This window comes from Ambystoma mexicanum, chromosome 5p (assembly GCF_040938575.1).
Source record: "Ambystoma mexicanum isolate Mex_15411 chromosome 5p, UKY_AmexF1_1, whole genome shotgun sequence".
Classification (NCBI taxonomy): Eukaryota; Metazoa; Chordata; class Amphibia; order Caudata; family Ambystomatidae; genus Ambystoma; species Ambystoma mexicanum.
This window is the reverse complement of record NC_090930.1, coordinates 924,895,286-924,919,897: the sequence shown is the minus strand read 5'-3', so window position 1 is coordinate 924,919,897 and position 24,612 is coordinate 924,895,286. Positions and strand designations below refer to the sequence as shown.

Sequence of the window (24,612 nt, the reverse complement as noted above, 5' to 3'; positions counted from 1 at the left end):
TGAGAAACATGCTTTGTGTTTTCTGCACCTGCAGCGTGACACTCACCGTGTTCGGATCGGTCTTCAGTAGGCCTGCATCTTTCTTCTGCGCTCAGCTCCTGCAAGAACAAGAACACTGTTAGGAACAGCCTTACCTTGCGGCGCTTCTGCCCATAATTCATTGCTTCTTCTGTTCTGCGAGCATCTTAGGCGGTGTCATTCCCATCCCGGCACGCCGCTTCCTAAGGAAAAGGGAAAAGAACAGAAAAAAGGCATTAGTAAGCATTCAGCAAATCTTCGCTCATTTTTAAAGAATGTACGAGCTTCAAACGCTTACCTGAATCCCAGCCACTCTGGGGGAACTCTGTCTCCGGAACTTCTCATCCATCTGCAAGAGGGAAAAGACACTCCAGGTTAGCGTGGAAACATCTAGAGGCGCCGCATACCGCGCGTAACTCACTGCATTTCTTCATAACCGGCATCCACGCTGAAAACGTTGCAGCACCTAAAAGACACAGAAAAAGAATTCAGTTCAATACAAATACGATAGGGTCGCATCGCACTCTCACTCACCTTCAGCGCTACTCATCTCAGCAGCACGTCACCATCCCTGGAAGCCGGCCATCATCTAAGGAAGGAAAGGAACAAAGTTAGAGAACTGTTCAAAAGACTTATTATACTTACCTGTTGGACTCTTGCAAGTGAAGTAACTAGGCAGCAACGAGCCTGCATCAATCAACGCGCCCCTGCACTGAAAGCAGGACAGAGCACACTTTCCAAGAAAACAAGGTGAGCTGAGGATCAAATGGAAGGGTTGGACCCCGGGGAAGAAGGGGTTCAAGCACACAGAGACAATAGGGAGTTAAACTCTACCAATCCTGTGTTTCAGGCCCAGTCTCCATTCGAGTAGACTCCAGGGAAGGGTAAGAGGTCAGAACAGGGTGAGTGATGTCCCCGTGGATACCAGGTGAGCGTTACATAGACAGAGCAACCCCTACTTGGAAGAGCCAAGGAAAGTCAAGCTACAGAAGCGGTTTGACTAATAAGTGCTGAAATGATTGTAGAAAGGAACCATGTGTAAACTATTGAAAAGCCTGGATGGTTACAAAGTTGAACAGGAATTGTTATTGAAGGACAAGAGGTTTGAACCGATTGTAGTTTTGAAGCTGGAAGGACTGACTTCTTGGGCAAGGGAACCCAGAGACCTTTTGGAACTGTTTTGAACTTGGGCAAGGGAAGATGGAAAGTAAGCCAGGAGCTCGGAACTTTATTTGGAACACTGTTCCTTGTGTTGCTGATATCCCTACACATAGCATATATTTAGTTGTGAGGGCAAGTGTAGGTTTTGCACACAAACAGACTTTTGAGTTGAACTTAATGACACAGACCATTCTTAGTTCCTATAGGTAGGGAAATCCTACCTTAGGATAGAGCAAGTTAGGCCTTAGTACACCTGGACATTTAAGAAAATAAACCATTTTATTTAGAAAAGTGAATCTGTTGTCTGTGTCTTACACTTCATGGTGCCTTCACACGTTATTGTATTGCATTTGACTCATGGTAAATAGCAGATCTTCAAAATGAAGCTCTTAAGCAAGGAGGGGTAGATAACAGAGCTTTGAATATTGATTCCCAAATGTCACACAGCACAGAGATAGTTGCGGTGTCATGTCCAGCTCTGCGGATAAGCCATATGGCATTAATTTTACTTCCTAAACATAGGCGAAAGCGAGAAATAAAAAAAGGAGTAGAAATACTCCCAACAGAAAATAGGAAACAGTGGCCATATACAAGTCTGCCACCCGTTTCCACCCACTTAGTGCCACAAATATATTATGATTAGCGGTAACAGCAGAACAATGCTACAGGAAGCAGCTTTAACATTACTGCCTGATGTGAAGAGTAACTAAGGTAAAAATTAATCTTTTAATCTGCATGAATTACTAGACAAAAGTACGGTTTAAAAAATGGCATCCATTTTAGAGATAATAGATTTCCACCCATTTTGCAAAAGGAATTTCTTTTTTACTCACTAAAAAGATTGTGTACTGCCAATTTAAATAACGAGTAAAAATTGCAATTCAAATCTATATAAACCCCTGGTGTTGAGGAGATTTCTGACTTGAGATTGTGTGATACCTACCTCAAGCTCACTAGTTTCTCCAAGTGTTAGAGCAGCCCTGGTCTAACTCAAGAGGTAGAGTGAGGTTCTTACCAGGTACAGTAACCACCCCACGTCCAGACAGTGTTTATAAAAATCTAATCTTTTCATAAGAAAGGGCAAGAGTAAACCACTATGCTAACCAGAAGCAAGCTTCATGAAACAAATGAGCAACATTAACAAGCAAGTAAAATCAATTTCAAGGGTTTTTCAGGGTTCAATAAAAATATTTTTCCTAGGAACATAAATACGATCACAGGTAGAAAGAAACAAAAGGGAACCGTTGTGCAGATTTGGGCAGGCTCTTATGAAAAATTAGTTACCATCTGCGAAAAAGTCGAAAGGAGCAGTTTTTGGAGTTCTGATGGAGGTAAAGCCACAGAAAACCATTGGTGATGAAGAGGAGACCGAGAGAAGATTAAAATTAAGGAACTCGCCAGTCATGCTGGAGAGTCAGAACAATACATTGGGTCCAAAAAGCTATTCTGCAGTTTCCAGATGTGGTCACTGTGCACGTGGTTTGGCAACCACCTTAGGTTCCAATAACACACTGGGTGCAGGGATGACACCAAGATCCTTGGGAAGGAGAATTATTCAAGTATCCGTGATTCCTAGGTTGAGGGGGAGTGGAAAGGAGCAGAAAGACTAAGCAGCTGCCATCAGCAACAGTCAGCTATGAAGGGTTCCTCATTCATGCCTAGGCACAGGATTTAGATTTTGAGGGTGAAATCATCTTGAGAAGACCCTATGGAAGAACTATTATTTAAGATTATCTTGCAAACTCACACTCGAGGGGGGCCAGCCATGGAAGGACAGGGGGGTAGCATGTTTGGAAGTGCAATTACAGGACAAAGGGCAACCCACGCTGCTGGAGCTAGCCAGATGTGCAGAAGGTACCGGGGGCACTTGCATGATGCCCTGGAATGAAGAAACTCCAGTCCAAATGGCGCAGTGTGAGCAGGGTTCTGGCAGCAAAGGGTCTCCCACATCTGGATTCAGCAATGCAGGCGTGGTCAGGCGCTTCAGAGAGACAATGCTTTCAAGCAGGAGCTGTGATCCAGTTGCCTCCACTGGATCAGGATGAAGGAGCACAGGCAGCTCGTTTTGGTCTTCATGACAAGGCATAGCTTTGCTGTCGAAATCAGTGGAATGTCAAAGGATACTGGTGCAGAGCTTTGGTCCTTCCTCGATCAGGAGAAGAGGTAGAGGTCCAGCAGAAGATCCACTTGGCAAGGGGCTCTGCTTTCACCCAACTCAGTAAGGGGGTCAGCCAATCGGTTCAAACACACCGGCAGGCAGGAAGGGCTTGCACATAAAGGAAGTGAAGCCACTCTTCCTCAGTCACTCACATCTGCCAGTCAGAACTGGTTTTTCAAGCCGACTTTAGCCCACAATCTTGAGATACAAGCATCCAGTGGCCATAGATTGCTACCTCCTCTTAAACACAAAGAGGGCCATGGGATAGTTATGCAACTCTTCAGGTCTTCAAGGAAAACAAAGAAAACCTCAATTTTGGGAAACAGGGGAGGGGGTTCAGGTCAAAATGTATCCAGACAGATAAAATGGTTTCCATCAAGTGGAATCATTTTACACAAAGGAAAACTCCACCACCAGCCCAGCAAAATGTCTAATGGAGAGGGAACCCCATCTAGGACAGTAAAGTGTACATTTGGGTTACCCCTAAACTTATGAGGCAGGCAAATCCACCAAGTAAAGGCTTTAGATTAAGTCTGGATGGAAGGGAAAAAACAAGTAATACAGAAAGTCATGGGGACCCTCAAAGTTAGAAACAGAAACCCTAAAAATGTCATTCCACCCAAAACCTGACCGTTCCTTCATCCTCGTCCTGTGATGCATGGTCTAGATTGAAGAGAGGTGGGCGCTGCATGGCACATCATGGGATGTGATGAAATGAGGTCATCAGATGGCAACCCACTTGCAGGTGGCAATCCATTTGCAGCAATGTCTTGCAGACTCTGCTTGGCTCCAAGTCATCTTATTCATCTTCAAGAGGGTTAAGAACATGTGAACTAGTAGTTCTCTCCTGCCCGGGCTCCTCACATCCTGTATGGCGGACTCCTTCCTTGTTGATCCTTTTTGTAGTCCCACTGGTAGAGGGTGCAGGTAATGGATGCTATCTGGCATAGGTAGTATTTGGTTCAGTAATCCTAGAAGGTAGTGTGCATATATTGCTCGGGAGTGACCTCCAAGCTGGGCCTGGTGCAACCATGGCTGAAGGTTATTTGGGAACCCCAGAGAGTTTTAGACATCGTCACCTCTGAAACCGTTCTATACCATTTCATCAACAGAAATCACTGAGTGGTAAGTTACTTCATGGTACGTTCCTTTGCTGCATTTTTCTTTTTTTGCCCTTTAGCGGGGCACCCTCCTAATACCCTTATGACACCCCGTACCCACACTCCCTTACCTCGCCCCCTTTATCCCATTCCAATCTACATATATCTACTTTAACCCCATGAAGTAACCTGCTATGAAGTAACTCACGACTCAGATGAAACTACGGTATGCGCCTGAAACTCGTCCATCACCCATCTTATGGATGCCAAGGGTTAAAGAGGTGATCATCCCCAGTATCTAGGGAAGGGTCAAGAGTGTGTCTGAAGAGGAGCATCCTCTTCCTCCGAGGACTGAAGAGGAGGAGAAATGGGCAAAAAGATTTGTAGCACTGAATCCGGCACAGGGGACAAGGCTGCTATTAAAATCAGCAGAAGGTAAAAGAGCAGTCTGTTGAATCAGACCGGCTGTTGATGGGAGCCAGGTCATCGCAAATGGACAGAGCGAGTGCCTTAGATGCCCCGACCTCCTCTGCTGTAGAGGAAGGAATGTCTTGTCAGCTCAACTCTCATGGACGGGGCAGCTGTTTTGCAGACTGGTGCTTCATGGCAGACACAATAGACTGTAGCCCAATTGAGGAGGAGCACATGAGCATGGAGGAAGATTCAGCACTAGACGGCCAGGTGGATATCTTGGCTGGAGACTTGACAACCAATTTGCAGGTCTCTGCCTTCAGGACAAGAGTTTTGTGGACAATATTTCACTGATGAGGCATCCATGGATGATTTTCCAGTCAATACGTCCTTTTGAGAAATAGACAGATCCTCATCAGAATGCAGAACTTACTTTGGCTGAGGCTTCATGGTCTGAGGAGACCTTGAAGAGAGGCCAAAGACGATGCCGCTCTGTGGTCCCTAGAGCCACACTCCCTTTCACTTACGAGGTGTAAAAGCTGGAATCAGTATAGGAATGAGAAGGAACAAATGACCTTAAGTGGGCTGGTACAGCACAGACAACAGGAGGAGTAGCAGAGCAGGTAATGACCCCATCAACTGAAACTGAAAAAAATGAACTATTATACAAATGGTGCAACTAGAGTGAGCTATGCTCGAGGAACACCATGCACACAATGCAGTGAAAGAATCTAACATGGCTCCCTCATAGATCCAGAGATGAAAAGGACTAAAGGGCCATAAAGAGGTTACCAGGCTGCAAGTTAAACCCATTTTCTTAGTGCTAGGAATTTATGGTTTATCAAGGTTTCCCAGCTTGGCAACAGGGAATTATTGTAGCATGTGAACCTATATGTTAATTAAACCAAAATAAAAATACCTGTTCTGAATGTAGAATATGTTTCCAATAAGTACAGGACACAATCTTTTGAGATTCACTTTACTGCTTGAATGTGTTTCCGGCCATTTGCTAGCGCATCCGTCTGTAACCTACAGTTGGAAATGACGTTAACATTTGCTTCCGCACAAGGCCCTTTGTAAATGAGCTAGTATCCATGCATGTAGATCTACCAATGGGATGGATTCTGTACACATTTAACAACTGGTATAATAAACTAGTAGAAATAATTCAGTTAATCTGTTGCATTACCTCTGGTTGAGCAGAAAATTCTCTCAAAAGATGTCCATTCCATACAAATCGCTGGTCTGCCTGCAAAGAAAAAGATATACGACATGCCTTAATCAAAAAATGAACAAGTGTTAAAACATTTACACTCTAATCAAATGTCAGCTGTGCAGTGGCAATCAACCATGCCTTCCTGAAATGTGCATCTTAAACACATAACAGATCCTGCCTTGGGTTGTTTCCACGAGACTTGTGTAAGTTTATGCTATGTAGTGCTGTGTCAATAGAGAAGAACAAGTTACTTCTTACCTGGTAACGTTCTTTCGATTGGATGTTCCTCCAACGTATTCCTCATCTTAGATAGGCTCCCAAAGCAGTATTTTGCATAGTTCCTCTGGAGAAGGGGGCAGATTTTTTTTTTTTTTTTTTTTAAACTGCCCTTAGATGGCAGAGTAAAGCACTGCTTTTCCAAAAGTTAGCTCCCTAGACTGGGAAACATCCAGGTTATAGAATTTTGAGAAGGTGTGAAGCGAAGACCAAGTTACTGCTTCGCAAATGGACCTTATAGGGACACCTCTTTGAAGGGCTGTGGAAGAGGCGATGCCTCTGGTGGAATGAGTTCTTAACCCTTCAGGTGGGTCTTTTTGTGCTAGTATGTAGCATTCTGAAATGCAAAGCACGATCCAGTGCGAAATTGTTTTGTTACTGATTGACCCAGCTTTCTTCTAGTGTAGCCTATAAACAACTGGTTGTCCACTCTAAGTCTAGAAAGCCTAAAGATGAAAAAGCTTAAAGCTCTTTTTGGGTCCAGTCTGTGTAGTCTTTCTTCCTCCTTAGAAGGATGAGGTGGAGGATAGAATGAGGGTAAAACAATTTTCTCATTTAAATGAAAATCAGATATTACCTTCGGTAAAATGATGGTTTAACCCTCAACACAACCCTGTCCTTATGGAACACAGTATAGGGTGGCCCAGAAGATAGTGCCTGCAATTCGCTCCCTCTTCTTGCTGATGTTAGAGCAACTAAAAATGCTGTTTTCCATGTTAATAATCTTAATGGACACGTGTGCATAGGCTCAAAAGGGGCACACATTAAGAATTGTAATACCAAATTTAGATCCCAAATCGGTACTTGAAATGGGTGAGGAGGAAACATTAGTGAGACCTTTTATGAATTGTGTTATCAAAGGAATTTTGAAGTAGGAGCATTCTTCTGATGAGCGCTTGAAGATGGAAAGCGCCACAAGGTAACCTTTTATTGTTCCGATATTCAGACCTCTATGTGCTAGGGTCAGAAGGAAAGATCGTACTTCCGGAATAGAACATAGACATTATTTTCCCTGCACCAGTTGCAAAACTTTTTCCAACGGCAAAGGTACAGAGACTTTGTTGTTGGCCTTCTTGCCGAAAGCAACACCTCCATAACATCATCTGGAAGGTTACAATCCCTGTATCTCAGCCTTTCAGATACCAAGCATGAAGGTTGAGTGTTCTGACCTCTGGGTGGAGAACCTGACCTTCCATTTGAGAGAGAGAAGGTTCTCTCTCTGAGGAAGACATACTGGAGGACAGATGGACATGTCTAGAAGGTCCGAAAACCACGTTCTCCTGGCCCAATCCGGGGCAATTAGGATCATGCGGTTCCCGAAGCGTCTCAGCCTCCTGATGACTTGAGGAATGACGGGAATCGGAGGGAACGCGTACAATAGTGGGAAATTCCACTCCACCACGAACGCGTCCCCAGGGCTCCTGTCGGGGGAAATTCCCTTGAGCAATACCTTTCGCATTTTCGGTTGGTACTGGTTGCGAATAGGTCTACCTGAGGGGTTCCCCAAAGGGCGAAGATCTCTTGAATGACTTCCTGAGCGAATTCCCATTCGTGGGACACCGTGCTCTGCCTGCTCAGAGCATCTGCCGTCCTATTCTCTTCCCCGGCTAGATGAATTGCTGTTATAGAGATTCCCTCTTGAATCGCCCAACACCAGAGCTGCATTGCTTCTCTGCACAGGGGTAGTGACCCCCACACCTCCTCTTTTGTTTAGGTAGTGCATGGCCACTGTGTTGTCCGTCATTATCAGGACATTCTTTACCCTAACGGATGGCAGGAAGGCCTTCAGCGCTAGTCTGATTGCCCTCAGCTCCAAAAGGTTGATATGTAGTTTGGACTCCGATGGAGACCAGCGACCTTTACTGTCAAATCGTTGGCATGTGCTCCCCACCCCAGGAGTGAGACGTCCGTCACTACTGTGACCTCCGGCCATGGTTGCCAAAAGGGTTCTCCCTTTAAGATGTTCTCTGCACATGTCCACCATAGAAGGTCTTGTCTGACCTTGTTCGGAATCTGAAGAAGATCCGTCATTTGACCCGAGAACTGGGACCACTGAGTCTTTAGGGCCCATTGAAGGGATCTCATCCTCAAGCGTGCCTCTGGCACCAGAAAAATGCAGGATGCCATGAGACCGTAGAAAGTCGTAAGCCTGGAGATTTTGGACATTTTGGAATTTTGAAACCATCTGAAGGATGTCTTGAGCCCTCGTCTAGGGAGGGGAGCTCTTTCCCAAGGATGTGTCTAATACAGCTCCTATGTATTGAAGCTGTTGGGAAGGTGTCATTTGAGACTTCTTTAAGTTGAGGGAGAAGCCCAGTTTGTGGAGGAAGTGGCAGTTGACTTTCAGATGATCCAAAGCTTGCTCGGCAGAGCGCGCTCTGATCAGCCAGTCGTCCAGGTAGGGGTAGACATGACTCCCCCCCCCGCCCCCTCCTGAGGTGCGCTGCCACCACTACAATTAACTTGGTGAAGACCCTCCGGGCGGAGGTCAACCCGAATGGCAGGACTCGAAACTGATAGTGTGAGTCGCCAACAATGAACCTCAGGTATTTTCTGTGCTTGAGATGAATCGGCGCATGAAAATAGGCATCCTGGAGGTCCAATGACACCAACTAGTCCTGGAGTTGAAGGGCCTGAAGGATCTGAGAAAGAGTAACCATTTTGAACTTGTCTTTCGTGAGGAATTTGTTCAAGCTTCTTAAGTCCAAGATGGGTCTCAGTCCTCCGTCCTTTTTGGGGATCAAAAAATACGGGGAGTACCAACCCTTGTTCCTCTCCGCTGCCGGAACTGGTTCTATGGCACCTTTCTCCAGCAGGGTTAGAACTTCCCGCTGTAGGAGCGGATTTGGAAACTTCAACGGGTGTCTCCTTGGTGGATTGCTTTGAGGTTGCTTTAGAAAAGGAAGGCAATAGCCTTGGGCTATTATTTCTAGAGCCCAAACATCTGAAGTAATGGCTTGCCATTCTTGCAGATGCTCGACAGCCTGCCTCCTACAGGTGTTTTGTGGTGAAAGCCCTCAAAGTGGTTTTGTGGCGGATGTTGCAGCCGCTGATGGCAAAGAGGCTGCAGCTGGAGCTGGCTTATCACGTTTTCCTACTCCACCACAAGTGGCTTTTCTTTGGCCCCTTTGACTGGCCATTCCTCTCGTCTTCCCGTATGAGGTATAATAACGATAGGATCGTCCTCTCCATGATTGTCCTTGCGCACGAAAAGGCTGAGGTTGCCTAATAGCAGCTCCTAAAGATTTGGCTGCTGCTTTTGAGGTCTGCAACCTCTCAAGGCTCTCGTCAGCCTTGTTGCCAAAAAGGTGAGACCCGTCAAAAGGCATGTTCAGGAGGCGGTTCTGTACGTCCGGTGCAAAACCCGACTTCCGTAACCACGCAAACCTGCGCATTACCGTGATAGTGCCCATGGACCTACTTACACTATCCGCAGTGTCCAATCCAGATTGAAGGGATTCCTGTATGGCCTCCTTTCCATCTCTAACGATGGCTAGGGAACCTTCCCTTTCTTCCCCTTCTGGTATGTGCTCCGCCGCCATTGCGATGCACTCCCACAGAGTGTACGAAAATGTTGCCAAGGCACATGTGGAGTTGGCAGATTTTAATGCCATGCTCCCGGCTGAAAATACCTTCCGTGCCCAACCATCCACGCGCTTATCGTCCCTGTCTGGAGGGATAGACGGGTACGCAAGTTTGTTGGAAGCTATGGCTGCCTGTATGACCAAACTCTTGGGAGTTGGATGTTTTGACAGATAGCCGGGGTCGCTACTGGCTGGGCGGTATTTTGATGTTAGGGATTTATTTACCGGAGGAATAGAATCCGGAGTTTCCCAATTCTTGGCCATCCTGTTTTGTAAGGCTGCATGAAAAGGTAAAACTGGGTCTTCAGTGGGAGCATGATCCAATATGTCTGTCAAATCGTCCTGGACGAATTAGGCTGTTGGTTTAGCCCATCCCAAGTAGTCTACCACCTTTGTCATTAATTGACGATAAGATGGACTGGCATGCTCTCCTGGATCTGGTCTACCAAAATCATTCTCAGGAGAGGTATCAATGCCACTTGCATTATGTAAGGACTCCACCAAATCCTTCATCTTGCTTTCTTCCGATATTAAGCATTCTGGGACATTTTGGGTGCCATATTCCAACCCAAAAGGTACATCTTCCTCTTCGGATCTCTCCTGATCCTCAAAAGTTGAGGTCAAGGATTTGAAAAACTCCTTCCTAGGGAGAGGCTTGAAAACCTTCTCTGGGAGAGGAGGAGGTGTAATACTAGATTTTGAAGAAGATAAATGTCTTGCAGTTTTCTCCTTCTCCTTTTCTAACTGCCCTGGCTTGGTTGGAGCCTTTGGCGCCGAAGGTTTCGGCGTCAACGTCGATAAAGGCGTCGACGATGACATCGTGGTCGACAGGGTCTGCTTCGAGGGCGTCGAGGCGGCCTTCAACAGTTTCCCCTTCGAGGTGTGGAAGGTCTCGGACGGCGTCGGTGACCTCGAGCGGTCGACTCGAGCGTTTTTCGCTCGCCGTCCTGGAAGGTTCTCTATCCTTCCTTTTACGATCACCCGGGCTCGAGGGCGCGCGAGTGTCAGAGCGATGACGCTCCCAGCCGGCTTCTGAAGAAGGCGCGGACCGAGGCTTCGTTTTCTCAAACACCTCCATCATTTTGACCCTAAATGCTTCCCACTCTTCGGAAGACGAAATGTTTTGTGGGGCATTTCATTTTCGGAGACTCGTCTGACGACAAGGTGGAGGGAGATCTATGGTGTCGTTTCTTCGACTTTTTTGACGAAGACGACGAGCGATGAGAATCGCTTCGAGATCTGGATCCATGCCTTTCGCGTCGAGGAGATTTTTCCCCCATGGGGTCTCGACTCAACGCTAGAGGCTTTCCGATCCTTCCGACCTACCTGCAGCTTTCCTCTCCTTTCTCGCAAGGCCTTTCCCGTCATCGCCTGACACTTCGAACAGGCCTCCATGTCGTGGCCTTCCCCGAGACACCACAAACACTCACGGTGCAGGTCCGTGATCGACATTTTTGAGCCGCACGACTTGCATTTTTTAAAACCCGATCTCGGGGTCGTGGTCGGCGTCGATGACGAGGACATTATTTCTTCTTGTAATATTATATTTCCTGACAGAACTCGAGGCGCGCCGAATGTCCGAAGCAACGTACTGCGGAAAAACGTAACTGAGGCCAACGGGCACCGCGCGTGCTACTTATACACCCGATGACGTCACCCTCGAAGGAGGCCCTCGAGGCACTATCGGCTCGAGATCGACGCACGGCGCCCTCTGCCGAAATCTTTTTCGAAGAGCAGCAAAGCTGGATGGAATACATCTAAGTTGAGGAATACGTTGGAGGACACAATCCACTCTAATAATGTTTAGTATATGGGTTGTTGTATTGCATATGTTTAGGTTTCTAGAAAATATGCAGTTTTTTTAGAAGTCACTGCAATCTCATTTGCCTCCTTGCAACGACTGCAGGAAGAGCCCATGCCGGAACTTAATTGCCACGCGCTGTTGCATTTCTCCTTGGTGCAAGCGGGAAGTACTGATGCAACAGAATGACAAAGCTTGTCACAGATCTGTGTGGAGGGTTGGGCATGTAGAGACTCCTGCTCCTGCGCTGGGTACTGCAGGGATTTAAGTTAATCTAAGATATACTGGGAAATGCTGCATGACTACAGGGTGGATGGCTATGTCCTGCGGCACACCAGTAATGTTGCAACTTAATTATTTTTGACTTATTTTATTGAGCATTTGTAAGGTGCTTTATACAACGTAACTGTTTCAAAACGCCACAAGGCTAAATGGGAAGGGAACAGGGGAAATAAAAATTGGCAAAAAACAGCAATATACAGTCGTGGTCATACTAGGCCTTGTGGCATTCGGCTGTGCAAGTGCATTGGGAGAAGTGCTGGGGAAGGGGATGAACGAGGGACAACTGCTGGAAGAGGGTCTGGGATGGAAGTGCTGAGGGCAGCCAGGAGGAGAACCTCAGGCTAAGTGCTGGTACAGGAGACTCAAGGTAGGATGTGGCACCACCAAGAAGGGGCCCGCAGGGCAATGCGGGTTTGGGGTGCGGGGGGCTTGGTGGTTTGGGGTGCTGGAATTGACTGGGAAGGAAGGCCTTGGGTCCTGTGGGATTCATGAGGATCAGGCCACAGTTACAGTGGCAGTGGGGTGATTGGTAGGGAAGGAAAATAGGTAGTGAACAGAGTTTTGAGCAGATTCCGGAACTTAAGGAGGTCCGGCTCAAGTCAGAGGTGCAGGGAGGCTGTCCCAAAAGGAGGCACCAGCCGAGGAGAGAGAGAGATCTGCCCCCCACCCTCGGCTTGGAGAAGCATTTGACAGTAAGAGTGAAAATTAGTGGAGCGTAGGGCTCTAGCAGGGGAGTATTTAGGGAGGGGAAGTTGGAGATCGCATGGTCCCAGGCCCCAGAAGGCCTTGTGGATGATGCAGAGGGTCTTTAATTTGATACTTGCAGCCACCATGAGCCAGTGGAGAGATTTTAGGGCTGGAGAGTTACTGTTACTGGGCTTGAGGCCAAGGATAAGTCTTGCAGCCCTATTCTGGATTAGCTGGAGGGGGCAAAGGGAGGAAAGATTGAGATTGAGAAAGAGAAAGAAGCTGTTGCAGTAGTCCAGCCTGCAGAGAACCATAGCTTTTGACAGAAGGTGAGAAAAGGAAGAATGCCTCTGAGGAGGTGCAGCTGGAAGTGGGACTTCTTGGTAAGGTCCATGATGAAGGAGAGAGTGGAGTTGAAAATGACCCCAATGTGTTTGGCCTGGCAAGATGGTGGGGGTAGAGGGTCAAAAGAGGGTGGTCAGATGGTATGAGGAAAGGGGGGCACAGGTGTCCCGATGAGGAGGGTCTCTGTCTTACTGGCATTGAGACTAATCATTTGCTGCACACCATCCCTGAACGGCGGACAGGCAGGCGGGGATGAGAGAGGAGGAAGAGGGGGAAGTAGAGGGAAGTTTGAAGGAAAGCTGTGAGGCATCAGCATAACACTAGAAGTTAGAAGAGAAGGTGGAGATCAGGTGAGCAAGAGCAGCAAGATAGATATTGAAGAGCCATGGCGATAGGATAGAGACCTGGGGATTGGCACAGGTAGATAATGTGGGGTAGAGTGTGGTGGAGGAGGAGGAGAAAGGGCACAGTTGCAGCTGGGAAGGGTAGATAGTGAGGAAGGAGGTCAACCAGTCCAGTGCCCATCAGTGATGCTGAGGGTGTGTCAGTCGTTTTATGAGGATGGAATGGTTGACTGTGTCGAAGGCAGAGGAGAGATCGAAGAGAATGAGAACAGCAAGAGAGTTGGAGTTGAGATTTGTGAGCATGGTTTCACAGGTGTTCAGGAGAGCAGTTTTCGTGCCTCTGGATGCCCGGAATCCAGATTGATAGTCTTGAAGGCAGCCAACAAGTGTGGAGGGTCAGTTAGGGGAGGACCACCTTTTCCAGGAGTTTACCCAGGATAGGCATAGTAGAGATAGGGCAATAGTTAGCCAGGTAGGAGGGATCAGCAGATGGCTTTTTTAGGAGATGGTGCAAAAATGAGTGCTTGAGGGCTAGAGGGAAAGAGCCAGTGGTGAAAGAATGGTTACAGAAGTCAGCAAGAGCTGGGGCGAGAGGAAATCTTGTCCTTGATAGTTCTTTCAACTTTTGGCCGTATTGTTAGTGGCTACAGAGATGCGGTCTTGGATGTGGGTCTGCTTCTTGGCGTGGATAGAGAAGCGATATTGCCTTTGGAATAGGCGGCAGGCCAGTTTGTCAGAGGATAAGCCCACGGTCTGCCACTTACGTTCAGCAACTCTGCACTTGAGTTTCGGAGACGCTAGATCAGAGTCATACCAGCTATTGTTCTTGGTGGAAGGTTTTAGGCGGATCCTCATGGCAGGGGCAAGGATGTCAAAGGTGTTAGAGATGGCAAGGTGCAGGTTAGCAAGGACAGTATCTTCATCAGTTAATGGTGGCGAATGGGCATGGCAGTGCAGAGGGTGGCTTGGATAGAGGGCTAAGGGGCCCCAGCTGTGAAGAAAGGAGAAAATGGTCAGACCAGGAGAGGGGGTGGTGACTGAATTAGATGATAGGGATGACACCAGAGATGAGGCATCAAGAGAGTAGCTGGCAGAGTGAGTCGGGCCAGAGGCAACAATAGTGAGAGGGAGTCACAGAGGACCCCGGAACTGGGGTGGGTGATTCAAGAGAATCGAGGTGGACGTTGAAGTCACCAAGGAGGGAGGAGTTTTAAAGAAGAGGTTGAAAGGGATGAGGCAAGGGTCATATGAGAGAGAGAAGAGAGAGAGAGAGAGAGAGAGAGAGAGAGAGAGAGAGAGAGAGAGAAGAGAGAGAGAGAGAGAGAGAGAGAGAGAGAGAGAGAGAGAGAGAGAAGAGAGAGAGAGAGAGAGAGAGAGAGAGAGAGAGAGAGAGAGAGAGAGAGAGAGAGAGAGAGGAAGAGAGAGAGAGAGAGAGAGAGAGAGAGAGAGAGAGAGAGAGAGAGAGAGAGAGAGAGAGAGAGAGAGAGAGAGAGAGAGAGAGAGAGAGAGAGAGAGAGAGAGAGAGAGAGAGAGAGAGAGAGAGAGAGAGAGAGAGAGAGAGAGAGAGAGAGAGCGCGCGCCCAGGCCTACAGACAAGGCATTCAAAAGGAGGAGTAGAATTAAGTAGGACTGATGGAAGCAGGGACTCACTCAGGTAAGATGAGGGCCACTCCACCTCCAGGCCTATTGGGCCAAGGTTTGGAGAGGATTTTGTAGCCTTGAGAAAGAGTATCAAGAGCAGTGACAGAGCTGGCATTGAACCACGTCTCGGTAAGAGCGAGGACGCCCAGGTCAAAGTCTTCAAGAAGGAGACAGATGTCGGAGGAGAATTTGACAGCAGAGCGAGCATTCAAAGTAGCTATGTGAAGCTGGTTTTACCAGCTTTGAAGGTTTTCCGAGGGGGTGTACAGGGATGTGGCACTACCATCAGAAGTGGTGGAAGAGTGAGGGAAGACGAAGCAGGGGTGGCAGGAGAAGGGAGGAAGTTAATGAGAGAAGGCAGGCGACGGTGGAGAACCTTGGGCCATGATAGTGCCATTGTGATAGATATTAATGATACATCTAGAGGATGAGCGGAATGCAAGGAGTACTTCCCACCTGGTGCCATCATTAATGGGTGAGGAGGAAAAAAAATGGAGACAAGATGGGTGGTCCATAGGTCAGGGGAGGGGACAGTGATGAGAATGTGTGTAAAATTCTGTCTGGAAGTGGCATTGACATAGGTGTCAGCGATAGGTAGGCCTGGATTAGAGTCCAGGAAAGCTTTTTTCAACTTTTTTCTTTCAGGCTTTGTGAGAGAGGTAGGATAAATGATAAGTTACTCACCGTTGTGACCAAGATACTCTTAGTCCATCGTCCCCTTTCCTCCATACTGTATGGGCGTCCCTTCCAAGGGACAGGAAGAACATTTTTCACCAGAAAAAACCTTCCCTTTTAAATTTAGTGTACAGCCCAGAGAGCATGGGCTGCCCTGACTCTGACCTCTGACACCACACCTCAGTCCCCATTGACGCATCTACAATAGATTTAACATTGCCTAATGACACCAGTATTATTAGGGGGGAGGTTGGTGGGACGTATGGAGGAAAGGGGACTATGGACCAAGAGTATGTTAGTCACTACGGTGAGTAACTTATAATTACTCTTACGTCCCGTTCCCTTTCCTCCATACTGTATGGGCAATTACAACTGATTGTAGCACCAGGGTGGAGAGGAGACCCTCTTTAAGCAAATAGGTTCCTGAGAACCGCCTGCCCGAAAGCCACATCAGATCTACAGCCGGCATCCAGACAGTAATGCTTGCAGAAAGCCGAGGGAGAGGCCCAAGTGGCCGCCCTGCTTATGACTTGCCAAGGGACATGGCGCTGGAATGCGATGGCCGTTCCCTTAGCCCCGACTGCGTGGGCATGCATGTTGGCAGGGAGCGGCTTGTTCTGGCCCTCATACGCTTCCATGATGGCAGAGACCATCCAGCACAATATGGAAGCCTTAGAGGCCGGAGAGCCTGGTCTTGAGCCTCCGAAAGTGACAAACAGGGCGGCAGATTTGCGGAAGCCCCTGGTCCTGTCCAAGTAGAATTTCAGGGCACGCCCGACATCCAAGCAGTGCAGTATCCTCTGTGCTTAGTCCTTGGGATCAGAAAAAATGTAAGAAGTACTATTTCCTTGTTCAAGTGGAAAGCAGACGGAACCTTGGGCAGAAATGCTGGGTGTGTCCGCAGGACTACTTTGTCCTTGTGAAAGGTAGTATATGTTTCTGAGGTGGCCAGCGCCTGGATTTCGCTGACTCTACAAGCCGAGGTGAGGCCGACTAGTAAGGCTGTCTTGGTGACCAGCCTGATGTCCATTGGCTCAAACGGTTTGTGCGCCAGAGCGCCCAAGACTATGTAAAGGGCCCACACAGGGTGCAGTCTCTTGACGGGTGGGTAGAGCCTTGCGAGTCCCATCAGGTGTTTCTTGACGATAGTATTGGAGGAGGAGAAGATGGCTTCCTCAGAGTTCCTGTAAGCCCTAATGGCTGCAAGGAATGTGCGGCAGGTGTCCACCTGCATGCCTGAGTGGGCGAGGTGCGCCGAGAAGGAGCACACGTCGTCCAAGGTGCACGCCAGGGGGTCGATTCCCTTTGATTCTGCCCAGCGGCAGAATCTGGTCCATTTGGTAGCCTTGCTCCTGGCGCCCTGTAGGATCTGGAGATTGGCCTGTGAGAGGCTGAGGTGCCGCAGCGTTACCTGCTCAGGTACCATGCTGTGAGGGCTAGAAGATGTGCTGGGCCTATCGGGAGGTGAATCGGGGGCACTCCGAGAGACTGAGCAGCTCCGAAAATCATGGCCTGGCCAGCCACCATGGAGCTATTAGAATGATGAGGAGTTGGCGGAAAGGCATAAGCTTTCATGCCAGTCCACTGGAGGTGCAATGCGTCGCCCAGAGAGCCGGGGCACTGACTTGCCAGGATGCGAGCTAGGGACACTTCTTGTTGTGCCAGGCGGCAAAGAGATCCACCTGGGGGTGACCCCACTTGTTGATCTCCTGAATAATGAGGTTATTTAGCTGCCACTCGTAATTGTCAGCTCCCAGCCTGTTCAGCCTGTCTGCTTCCAGGTTGCATTCCCCCGGGAGGTGGACTGCCGTGAGGTAAATGTTTCCCAGTGCCCACTCCCACATGATGATCCCCAGTCTGCACAGAGGAGGGGACCTGGTGCCTCCCTGCTTGTTGACGTAGTACATGCTGGTCGAGTTGTCTGTCTGGATGAGGACAGCCTTGCCCCTGAGAAGTGGTAGGAATGCCCTGCGTGCCAGCCAGATGGCGTTCAGCTCTAGCCAATTGATGTGGTATTCCTGCTCCTGTCGAGTCCAGGTGCTGTGGACAGAGAGATCGTCCAGGGTGGCTTCCCAGCCCTCGAGAGAGGAATCTGTGGCGACTGCCTGCGCAGTGGGTGGTTGAAAGGGCTTGCCCATCCATAGGTTGCAGTCTCTGCACCTCCAAGTTATGTCCGGGTGGAGAGAAGGAGGAACGATGATCTCGATCGAGAGCCCCGCTCTTGGTTCCATGAGGCTGCAAGGTGCAGCTGAATCCTCCTCATACTTAGTCTCATGTGCGGGACGGCTGATAGGACCGCTGCCATTAGACACAGGAGATGTTGGTACCACCATGCAGAGGTCACTTCTCTGTTGAGGAAGTGGGTGGTGGCCCTCTTGATAGCCAAGATTTTGTCCTCCGAAGGAACTACCTTCTGGGAGCACGTGTCCCAGATGAGGCCCAAAAATGTCAGTCTGCGTGGGGTGCACCTGCGACTGTTTTGCAATTGAGCGAAAAGCACAGATCGTGTAGTGTGTTCATGAGGGCATGGGAATAGTGGTGAACCACTTCCAGAGATGAAGCCCTGACGAGCCAGTCATCGAGGTATGGGTAGATGTGGAGGCCCTGCGCTCCGAGGAAGTGAAGACCCTGGGGGCTGAGTTGAGGCCAAACGGAAGTACCTTCCAATGAAAATGGTAGCTCATGATCCTGAACCAAAGTAAAGAACGATGGGGATGCCAAATCGGGACGTGTAGGTACACGTCCTTTAGGTCCAGGGAGCACATCCAGTCTCCCTTGTCCAATGTCTCAGCTATAAAAGCGGACATAACCATCTTGAATTTTTGCAGGGGTAAGGAGGGGTTGAGGGTAGAATTGTCCAGCACAACTCTCAGGCCCTGCCTGGTGGTTCTTCTGAACGGCGAAAATCCTGGAGTAAAAGCCAAAGCCTCGCTGGGAGGCTGGAACTCTTCCACCCCCCCCCCCCCCCTGCTGCCTGACTCTCTACGAGCGACAGGATCTCTGCCAAATGAGTTGCTGTCCCAACCTGTGGGAGGAGAGGAGAGGTTGGGATAGGGAGGCGGTACCGCGTGGATACTATGGAGAGGATCCATGGGCCGCAAAATTCGGGCGACAGAAATGTGCATGGAGAGCAAGCCTGCCCCCCACCAGAGACACATGGACCCGAAAAAGACCTTACTCCCCTCAAACCCCTTTTTGTTGCTTGCACCGGCTCTGAGACGGCGAGCGGTCCGGCTGCCTAGATCTACGCTCCTGGAAGCCTCGGAACCCTCTGTACGTACGGGTCCTATCTGAGCGCTGCTGCGCTTGGGTGTACGATTTGGGCATGGTCTTTGTAAGGATGGATTAAGATTTTCCCGTTTGTGAGCTGTTTTTCTTTTTGTCCAGCTTTTTTTCCGTGGAGGAGTGGAAAAGGTCCACCCCCCCACCCTCCCTGGAGAAGTAGATCTAATATGCGTTCCTGGACGTCCGGGTTGAACTTTGTTGCCAGGCTGTCCTTCTCATGTCAGTGGCGATACAGATGGCACGGCCAGAGGTGTCAATATGGGCCACAGTGGATTCCATGAGATCATGCGCCACCAGCTTGACCTCGGCTAGCCCCGCCTTACAGGGTGATTGGCTCTGGGTGGAGCGTTCCGGGAGGAAGACCGCAATTTCACCGACAATCTTTGGTTGGCGGCAGCCAGCATGGCATCTGCGTTGGCCTGACGATGACGTAAGGACGCGTTCGAATAGAGTTTTTTGCCGTACACCTCCAAGATCTTCTCCTTGGCTAGAAGTGCCGTGGCTGAGGGCGACTGAGGCATGGAGTATAGTGATGCCACAGCGATCACAGAGGAGTGTGGATGAGGATGGCCCGAGAGCAAGAGTGTATACCCCTCCACATGCCTGTACTTGGTGTCAAGACGTCGATTGGCTGAGTGGGGCTTGAGCCAGACCTTCTTTGTCATGGAGACTACATCGGCCTGCACAGAAATCCCCGATTTGGCAGAGGGGCGTCGTGTGAGGATTTCCGCCAGAACCCCCTCTGCCAGCTACTCGACCTCGGGTTGGGGTAAGCCCAGATACTCCGCCAGCCCAGCAAGACGTTCGTGGAAGGCCCTGGCTGCAGAGGGGGCATCTGGATACAGATCCTCATCCATATCCCGTGGATCTGAGGGATCCTGTGGAGGAAAAGGAGTAGTGGGGCCAGAATGCTGGGGTACAGGGACCGCGGCGAAGGCTGGTACGGAGCCCCCTGAGGAGTCGGCTGGGGAACCAGAGGCGGCGACTGCGCCGGGGCACCGGCAGAGGCGTCTGTGATGTCGCTAGCATTAAGGGAAGGACTTTCCTGATGGCATCTGAGGATAACCCCCCATCCTAGGTGACTTCATGAGGCATGGGAACCTCTCGAAGAAGACCTCTTCACTGGCCGAGGAGGTGGCGGGGGTGCCGACGGGGTAGCAGGGAGCTGCTGGAGCGGCTGTGTACCTGCCCATATGGAAGCAAAGGAAAGCTGCCCTGCGCAAAAGAGGGGTAGGTTGTAGGCCAAGTACCTGGTTGAGGCCAGTCCCACCTCGACACTCGTTCTTCGCCGAATTCCTGGAATGGCGCTGGACGGGTGCCTCGGTCTGGCGCATCTGTCTGGCACGGCGGCCATTTTGTCGAGCTGCCTGCCATGTGCCTGCGAAGTGTTGCTCAGCCCGCTGGGTCCGGCCTGGTCCAAGACCGCAGAGCCCCTCGGGTGAAGACCCGGTAAAAGAATCTTTCCGGTACCTCAACACTGTCACCGGGAGGATCGTGGATCCATAGCCCGGAAGCCGGTAGCTGCAGCAGCCTCGGTGCACATGCTGGTAGAAGGACCTGACGGGTCCCCCCAGGCAGGATAGTCCCTGGGAAGGAGTCTGCCTTGCGGGGTGCAATGGAGAATATCAGCCCTACCTTGGGCTTGGTTCGATGTTTCACAAAGTTCTTGAGGTCCTCTGCTGGAGGCGACTTCTGGAAGAGCTCCCTCCACCTGGCTAGTCTGTCCTTCAGTGCTTTCGAGGACAGCGAGCCACACGCTGAACAAGCTTGCCAACTGTGGTCTGGACCAAGGCAACGTAGGCAGAGGGCATGGGGGTCTGAAGTTGGGAAGAGCCCGCTGCAGGCTGGACACCTGCAGAACCCTGTAGAAGTCGACATGGGCCGGGGGGAGGGGTGAGTGGATACTGACGCCTGAGGACCGAGTACCTGAATGACAAAAAGACAAAAAAGAAGACAAAGCGAAGAAGTATCCGCATGTGGAATTACATGGCTGTAGCCAAACTCAAGGCAGAAAAGGGGACTGAGGTGTGGCGCCAGAGGACAGAGACAGGGCAGCACATGCTCCCAGGGCCGCACCTCTGCGTGCCTCTAAATTTAAAGGGGAAAAAGATTCTGTCTCCCGTCCCTTTGAAGGGACCCCCATACAATATGGAAGAAAGGGGACGGTACGTAAGAGTAGTGATAGAATAGCAGTTGGAATAGATAGGAGAGATGGAGTGCCATGGGGGTAGAGGGTGAGAGAGATAAGGAGGGGAGCTGCAGAGTGCACAGGAATTCACCAAGTGGCCTAGCAGCAGTGTAGAGGAGGCATGGTATCACAAGTATGACACAGAAGGTACAATTTGTAAAACCTTTCTTTGCGTCTCAACCACACGCGTGCAGCCTTCACTTGCAATATAATGTTGCAACTTCAATCTTTCCTCAACACACACTGTTGTCTCAGGTCGTTGTTCTTTCTTGTCTTTACGGTTTTCAAATTCACGAATCAAGGCTAGTACCACAGGCTTGACCTCGCCTCCCCAACTCTGCCTTTCACCTGGAAGGGTCGCTGGCGTCCCTGAAACAATGCAGGCTTCTACTTGGGGATTTGGCCTTCTCCACGTGTCTTTCGTGGCCTTTTGGAGGAAACTATGTCCTGTAGGGTACTCCTGGGGTTCTCAACCCGCTGCTCTCGTCCCTTGGACCATCGCTCTGCTCCAGTAGGTTCGCCTTCGCCCTGGAAGTTCTGCTCTTACTCGTGTTTCACCATGCTCAGAGTGCGTCTCTATGTTCCACCTTTTATCCGTGTGAGGAGAGCTAATTGGTATCGGATGTATGTAATTAAAGTCAAGTGCCTGACCCGATTAACGGGACATGTCCAGTGCGATGTATAAGAGTTAGTCTTGTTACTCTCAGTCGCCCTCTTCCTCAGCCCAGTGTTTGTGTAGAAAGGGGGTTTGGGGGCAGTTGGGACATCAGAGAATCCTAAAAAATAGGATGGTTGGGTGTACAAAAAAGGGGTGAATATTGCAGCTCACCATCGGCTGCCTCACCCGCGCTCCCTGAAGACACGTCACCCAGGTGATCCTTCCGCACTGGTTCACACCCAGGGTCTGGATCCAAAGCAGATGGGCGCGCCCAGGCCATCTGATAGATCCATGGGGACTAGTAGGTGACTAGTTGGTTTCTCACAGCAGGTACAGAGGAGGAACTGTGCAGAGGAAGGCAAACTGTGCAGAGATTAAAAAGCACACCTAGATTCGAAATTGCCAAAAAGGACTAGAAACAGCACAGAAGTAACAAATTACTTACCTGCAACTGTTCTGCAGCATGGGTCTGCCATGGATTCACATGCTCATGAATATTCCCCGTCGTCAGGCTGGGAATCCTCGGTAAAAGAAAAAACGGTTTCACTTTCGTTCATAAATTGTCTCTCTCCTATAAACTAATCACTGAGCTCTGGGTCATACTGCCCTCTCCCTAAGGCCCTCATCTGGCAGCCATCTTCAGATTTGGTAGCATGTAAAGTGGCAGTTTGACCGGGAGGGAGGATTCACATGTGAATCCATGCCAGACCCATGATGGTGAACAACAGTTACAGGTAAGTAACTTGTTCCTTTTCCAGCATTGGGGTCTGGAATGGATTCACATGCTCCTGAATAAATAATACACAGCAGTACATACATACACAACCACGAGAGGTGGCAGGGTTCAACAGAAGCAATTACTCTTACCTCCTCACCAGGCTCACCTTCAAGCGAACAGGTTGCGTAGCACTGCTTGGCCAACTCTGGACTTTTCCCTGGAATCCCTGTCGACGCAGTAGAATTTCGTGAAGGTGTGCGTAGACCTCCACGTAGCAGACCTGCAGATGTCCAGCAGGGGCACACCATACAGAAACGCCGTCGTCACAGCGATCGCTCTGGTAGAATGGGCCCAACCGGTGACTGAGTGATGTAGCCGGAGAGTCACCTGGAGATGGAAGCCTTGCACAAGTCTTCTAGAAACGACGTGTGGCCCACATAAAACTTCAGCGCTCAAGCCACACCCAGCGAGTGCAAAGTCCTTTCAGCCGGCGACAAAGGCGTCGGAAAAAAACACAGGTACCACCAAGGGCTCGTTGAGATGAAATTCCGACGGCACCTTGGGCATGAAGGAGGGGTGTATCCGCAGCACCACACTTGTCTCGTGGAAATTCAAGTAAGGCTGCTTGCAGGACGGGTCAAGCACCACGTTGAGTTCCCACGCTGAGGAAGGTGCCTTCACCGCTGGGAACGAACGAAACAGTCCCTTGATGAACTCCTTCACTAGACAGTGCAACAAAAGAGAAGACTATCCCCGAGACATGGTATAGCGGGAGATGGTCGCCAGATGCACCTTGATGGAGGCGTGCGCCATCCCCGACTTAGCCAAAGACAGCAAGTACGGAAGGACTTGAGGGGGGGGGGGGGGCGTGACCCTCAGAGGGTTAATCTTCTGCAACCTGCACCGAGTCGCAAAACACTTCCATTTGTGTCCGTTACACTTCAGAGTCGACAACGCTCTGGCCTCGGCGAGGACTTCCCTGCAGTCCTCAGGCAGCTCGTAAGCGACCTCTAATGCTGCAGAAGCCCGGCCTTCAGGTTCAGCAATCGGGGGTCGTGGTGCAGGATTGCCCCTCCTTCCCTGGCGAGAAGATTTGTGACCACTGGTAGCTTGACTGAAGGGATGCCGACATGCTGAGAAGTTCTGGGTACCTCGGCCACACTGGAGCGACGAGGATCATCCTGCACCGGCACAGTTGACTGATGACTCGTAGTAGCAACGTCGTGAACCTGTACAGAAACAGGCCTTCCCAAGGGAAGGAGAATGTGTCCTCCATGCTCCCTGGCTGGGGCAACCTGTTGGCGAGCCTGCAACACTTGGTGTTCATCGCCGTCGCAAACGGATTGATCTGGGGACTGAGGAAATGGTTGTGCACTTGATCCTGCCGAAGCTCCCACTCATGTCAAGAGCGCAGCTCCCTGCTGAAGGAGTCAGAACCAGTGTTTTTGACTCCCGCTAGGGGGAAAGGAATGAGTAATATTCCCTGGGCGATGGCCCACTGCCACAACTCCTGCGCCTATCTGGAGAGCGCTGGAAATCTGGTGCCCCTCTGCTTCCGGATGCAAAACATTGTGGTGGTATTGTCAGTTTAGACCCTCACCACCTTGCCCTTGAGGGATGGGAGAAATGACTTGAGGGTCCAAAACACTGCCCTTCGTTCCAAGACATTGATGTGTAGTGTCTTCTCCTCCGGGCAGCCAGAGGCCTCTGGAGTGGAGACCTCCGTTGTGTGCTGCCCACCCCTCCAGGGAAGCGTCTGTCGTGACAGTCTTCTGGTATGGAGGGCTCTGGAAGTCTATGCCCCTGGCGATGTTGGAGCGCAAGCCCCACCACCTTATCGCGCCCCACCACCTGGTTGACGCTCTTTCCCTACTTAAAGAGCTCTCCAGCCTCTTTTCCTTTGCAGATAGGGAGCAGGTGCGAGTGGATCTTGGTCACCTGGCCGAAGCCTCACCCAACTGGTGCCTTCCTGGTTGCCGCTCATTTTCCCCACTTAGCAAGCCCCACCCACCTGGTGCCTTCATGGTTGCTGCTCTTTTTCCCTACTTAAGGAGCCCTCCAGCC

At 50.0% G+C, this 24,612-nt stretch overlaps 1 protein-coding gene across 4 annotated transcripts in view; it reads right to left on the bottom strand.

Moving 5' to 3' along the window:
- The window catches only part of SACM1L (SAC1 like phosphatidylinositide phosphatase), a 1,165,903-nt gene that overhangs the window by 815,805 nt on the left and 325,486 nt on the right, over positions 1–24,612 (bottom strand). For all 4 annotated transcript variants that reach the window (XM_069613352.1, XM_069613355.1, XM_069613353.1 and 1 more), the window contains exon 6: positions 6,038–6,097. In XM_069613352.1, the coding sequence (XP_069469453.1) occupies positions 6,038–6,097 (60 nt within the window). The remainder of the gene's footprint in view (positions 1–6,037; positions 6,098–24,612) is intronic.